This window comes from Coturnix japonica, chromosome 26 (genome assembly GCF_001577835.2).
Source record: "Coturnix japonica isolate 7356 chromosome 26, Coturnix japonica 2.1, whole genome shotgun sequence".
In the NCBI taxonomy this organism is placed as follows: domain Eukaryota; kingdom Metazoa; phylum Chordata; class Aves; order Galliformes; family Phasianidae; genus Coturnix; species Coturnix japonica.
In genome coordinates this window covers 4,177,609-4,182,440 of record NC_029541.1, presented here as the reverse complement: position 1 = coordinate 4,182,440, position 4,832 = coordinate 4,177,609, and the positions used below count along the sequence as shown (strand labels likewise).

Below are 4,832 nucleotides of genomic sequence, written 5' to 3'. Positions count from 1 at the left end.
AGCTCCACCCGCCGCACGCGCTTGTGACGTCACCGCGCCGACGTCGCCGTGCGTGCATGCAAATGAGCGCGAGGCGTACGCCTGGCGTGACGCTAAGGGAGAGGTGAGGACCAATGAGAGCACAGGAAGGGAGGGTGATTTGCATAACCCCCCAACCGCGCATTGCCATATATGGAGGCGGCGCGGGAGGCGAGGCGCGTGTTGATGTATGCAAATCAGTCACGTGACAATGGGCTGTGTGACGTCATCGCGCGGCGCAAGGGCTGCTGGGAAGGCTGGCCTGGAACGTTCCTTAAAGCGCTGGGTTTGCCTGAATTCCACTCAAAACGGCGCTAAAGTTCCCGTTTTTATAGTGAGCTCAGCACTACGAGTTGCATTAGGTTGGAGCAGCCCAACCCGAGTCATTCCGTGCTGTGGTTTAGTGATTGAAGCCCAGGCCGAGCAATGACGGAACGCGAAGCGCATCGCGCTGCTCTTTTAGTCCCTCTCACGCCACCGTAGAGCGCGCCGAGTGTCTAACCGGACTTCCGGGTCACGTGGCGGAAGGAGCTGTTTGTGTCGCAGGCTGATTGCGTCACTTCCTGGCGGCGGCGGCGCGGGGAGCACTATGCCCAAGTGAGCGGGGCTGGGAGGCCTGGGGGGGTTATTGGGGCTATTGGGGCTGTTGGGTTCGGAGCCGCCGGGTTCGGCAGCGGGACGGTTCGGTGCGTGAGTCGGTTCCGCTGTGTGAGCCCGGCTATGGGCTGTAACGGAGCGTGAGGTGCCGCCCGGGCACTAACGGGGCCTGTCCGTTCCCCCCGTAGGTTTTACTGTGACTATTGTGACACGTACCTGACCCATGACTCGGTGAGTAGCGGCCTCCATTGCACACACTGCATTGAAATGGGGGCTGTGTTGGTTGGTTGTCGTGGCAAAAAGGAATAAAGAGAAAGAATGTTGTGTTAGAAATGCTCTCATGTTAATAGGAGGCTTTATTCTTATGTATTAAGTGCCCTTATGTTGGTTATCTTATGTTAGTGCAGCCCGCTGGCTCAGCATTAACATGGCTTCATGCTTAAACTCAAGTCTCCCAGTATTTCTATACATTACACAGAATCACAGAATGACCCGGGTTGGAAGGGACCTCACGGATCATGTAGTTCCAACCCCCTGCCCAGCAGGGCCACCACACATACACATTTACTACATCAGGTTGCCCAGGAGACCCCATGGAGACCCCATAGACCCCACAGATCCCCATAGAGACCCCATAGATCAGGTTGCCCATGGCCCCGTCCAACCCGGCCTTGAACACCTCCAAGGACGGGGCATCCACAACCTCCCTGGGCAGCCTGTTCCAGGGCCTCACCACTCTCCCAGGTCATTGCACAGCTCCCGTCCTCTCCCTGCACACACAAACCAACCCGTTCTGTGCTTCCAAAGGAGCCAGCTGTATCCCAGCTCCAATAAGTGCTGTTACGTGCTGCTCCCTGAGCTTTAGCTTTATCTGATCTTTCTCAGCCCTCCGTGAGGAAAACTCACTGCAGCGGCCGAAAGCACAAAGAGAATGTGAAGGATTATTACCAGAAATGGATGGAGGAACAAGCCCAGAGCCTGATCGATAAAACAAGTAAGGCGAATCCTTTTGTGATCCTGCTGTGCTTTGCTTTGGCTTCTGTCTTTAAGTGCTTCCTTTCCTGTTTCTCTGTGCTGATTCGACATAACTTCCCTGGTTATTGTGTGAAACACAAACGAGAATGCGACTTTAAATCTAAACTCATCCCAACGTGATCTTCACGTGACAGATCAAGCTCTGTGTGATGGGCCATGCAAGTGTTGTTGCAGTGTCATTGAGGTTACACTCACCTTTAGCGCTGCTCATAATGTCATGCAAGGTGGCACAGCACAAAGCTGTGCTTGTGGTCACAGACTTAGATAGAAAGTCCTCTCAGGGCTATATATAAACTAACACCCTTAGGGCTCAAGGGGCAGTTATTTGATAGTGAAAATGTTCTTGTTTGGTTTATTTTTCCTCCCTTACAACTGGAAGCTTGAATAAAGCTTCCCCTGTCAGTGTTGGGGATTGTTTCCCTCTGAGCTGTCTCAGATCTGAGACCTTTTCACTCTGAATGGGATAAACAGAAATGCTACACTAACCCCAAGGCACCTTTCTTCCTTTAGATGTTTCCAGCTGTCACATCTTTTGCCTTTTTGATCAATTCCAGCCTCTGGAATTTCTTCCCTTTCCCACTGGATGCTTTCCATGCTTTTTGTCCCCTGCCTTATCTTTGGCCTCTTATGGTTTTCAACACTTAATGATCCCAGGTGAAAAGTTACAGCTGCAAATCATGACGTATTTTCTCTACTATCCACTACAGCCAGGTGTGTGAAATGCATCACGGAGCTCTGTAGTCTCAGCTGGAGTAATTACTGTAATAACTGTCTTCAGGAATATCAGGTGCTTCCATCTTGCCAAGCAGTGTAAACCAGGGATTTGTTCCAGAGTAAGAAAACAAATGAGTGTGCAACACGACGTTAAGTATATTCTGAATGCTCTGAATGTTTGCCGTGAGAAGGAGCGTTGGTCGGCACAGGAGCTTCCTCTGCTTAGTAACTGGTTTTTCTTCTGGGATTCTTTCTCTTTTTTTTTCTTTTTTTTTTCCCCCCCAATGTAGCGGCTGCATTCCAGCAAGGGAAAATCCCACCGACCCCATTCTCAGCGCCACCTCCTGGAGGAGCCATGATCCCCCCACCTCCCAGCATCCGTAAGTCTGTATTTGTGGGCTGTAATGGCAGCAGGACCTTACCTGCACTGTTCTATGTTTCCTGGACTAGCAAAGCAAGTCCTCTTAGCTTGGAACCAAGCAGCATTGAGCTCGTGAATATTGAAATGCAAGAGAAGGCTCTGAGAGATCTTCACTTTGTTTTGCCTTCATAATGCTGAGCACAGCAATAGAACTGTGCACTCCCTCATTACTCGATAGCTGCTGTGTAGATAAACTCATTGAAACTACCAGCATTGTGAGGGGGTTTTGTATGGTAATGTAAGATTGATAACCTTGTTTTGCACAGTGACTGGCAGGGAGTCGAGCTTTGGCAGTTCCTTGCATTAAATATGCAAAGTGGGAAATAATAGCTAAGCTATTCTTTGCTTCTCTATTTGCCACCTGAAGTCAAAGCTGAAACTGAAAATGAAAGCAGGCGGTTGTAAAACAATTGACGTTATCTTTACTGGAGTTTCCTGTGGAGGTTAATAGCTATTTGAAATGGCACCTTGTTGATGAAAGCATGTAACTGATCTGTGTGTGTCCAGCTGGTCCCCCACGGCCTGGCATGATGCCGGCCCCTCATATGGGTGGACCCCCGATGATGCCAATGATGGGCCCACCCCCACCAGGAATGATGCCAGTTGGACCTGGTAAGTGGGGAAACAACTCTCTGTAATTAGCACTTGGCAGCCTGTTCTATTCTAAAGCTCCTTTATTATTGAAAGCACTTGTGAGTCCTGCCGTACTGCTGGAATTATTGCTGTGCTAAATGGCAGATCTTCTACCTCTAGTCTTACAGCACAGGCTTTAATTATTCAGCAGTTCATATGATATGATTTAGCAGTTCTATGATTGCAGTGCTCCCATCTTTGCACGAGAGATGCTCTTCAGCAATAGCTGAAGTTTGGTGTTTAAAACATCTTAATGTGTTCCAAAGGAGCAAAGTACCTCAGAAAGGGGCCTTTATTAGAATGGAAAGGTAAACTGAAATGCCTTATTCTGCATGTGGAGGATTCTCAAAGGACTTTTACCCACTCAGTTACTGCAGCAGATCTAAAGGAACACCCGCACACACACCAAAAGCAGTGAAGTATATTAGCAATTATTGCCTTTCTGGTAGATAATGTTCTTTAAGTGTTTCTTTGAAGCATGGAATGTGGGCAGCATCGTGGCTGTGGGGCAGTAGATGGAGGAGCTGCACTGAAAGCACTGCTCTTTGTAAAGCACCTGCTCTGGATTTACACACTTAATAGATAGAAGCTTTCTGAGGTCTGGGGGGAATCCTGCAAGTCGTGCACAGCTGCTGATCCAGGGAGCTCCCCTCTGATGTTTCCTCTTTCCTTGTAGCTCCAGGGATGAGGCCCCCCATGGGAGGACACATGCCAATGATGCCAGGGCCACCGATGATGAGGCCGCCCTCGAGACCCATGATGGTGCCAACCAGGCCAGGGATGACCCGTCCAGACAGATAAAGGCCTGGAATCGTCCAGTTCTTTTTCATATGAAGACCTTCCACGTGCTGAAATGTCGTAGTGCAACATCCCAAGGGTTTTATATGCCAACAGTGTGTAGATGAGATCTGCTCTGATTGCAGACGGTTCGACTCAGATGCTTGGAGCGATGCTTGTGTCACCGCTCTGGTTTTTGGTTTCTTTCCCCTGTTGAAATAAAACATTGGAGCTGGTTTATGTATGAAAACCTTGCCGTGATTCTGTGCTTGGCTGGATGTCGCTCCTCATTGCATCCTTTTACTTGTGTTACACTTTGATTTTTAAGGTTTCCTTAGAGAAACCTTTACAGTTTCCAGAGACAAGTACAACCAACAGCTTGCTTTAACCAGGAGTTGTTTCTACACAAGCACGCATGGCTTTCATTTAAAACAGCGATGCTGAGAAAGCCTGCAGCGATCTCTCATTGGGGAAATGGTCGTTAATTGCTGTTAATTCCTAACGAAACGGGGAGGTTGTGGTTAAGGAGGGGGCTGGGTGTTAGGGATGGTCGTGCGGGGCTGCAGCGGCTGCCTGGGGAGGGGGGGGGTCGGTAAACGTGTCCATGTGTCACGTTGTGCTGGTGTTTCAGACCGAA

At 49.4% G+C, this 4,832-nt stretch overlaps 1 protein-coding gene across 2 annotated transcripts; it reads left to right on the top strand.

Moving 5' to 3' along the window:
• Positions 1–280: 280 nt before the first annotated feature.
• SNRPC (small nuclear ribonucleoprotein polypeptide C) lies at positions 281–4,445 on the top strand. Of its 2 annotated transcripts, none has more exons than XM_015885170.2 (6): positions 281–615; positions 804–846; positions 1,501–1,609; positions 2,655–2,744; positions 3,293–3,397; positions 4,095–4,445. In XM_015885170.2, the coding sequence occupies exons 1-6, from the start codon at positions 608–610 to the stop codon at positions 4,217–4,219; spliced, it is 480 nt and encodes a 159-aa protein (XP_015740656.1). In that variant the 5' UTR covers positions 281–607; the 3' UTR covers positions 4,220–4,445. The 2 variants fall into 2 exon arrangements, with proteins under 2 accessions (XP_015740656.1, XP_015740655.1); XM_015885169.2 differs by having other exon boundaries at positions 282–615; positions 2,652–2,744.
• The last annotated feature ends 387 nt before the right edge of the window (positions 4,446–4,832 follow it).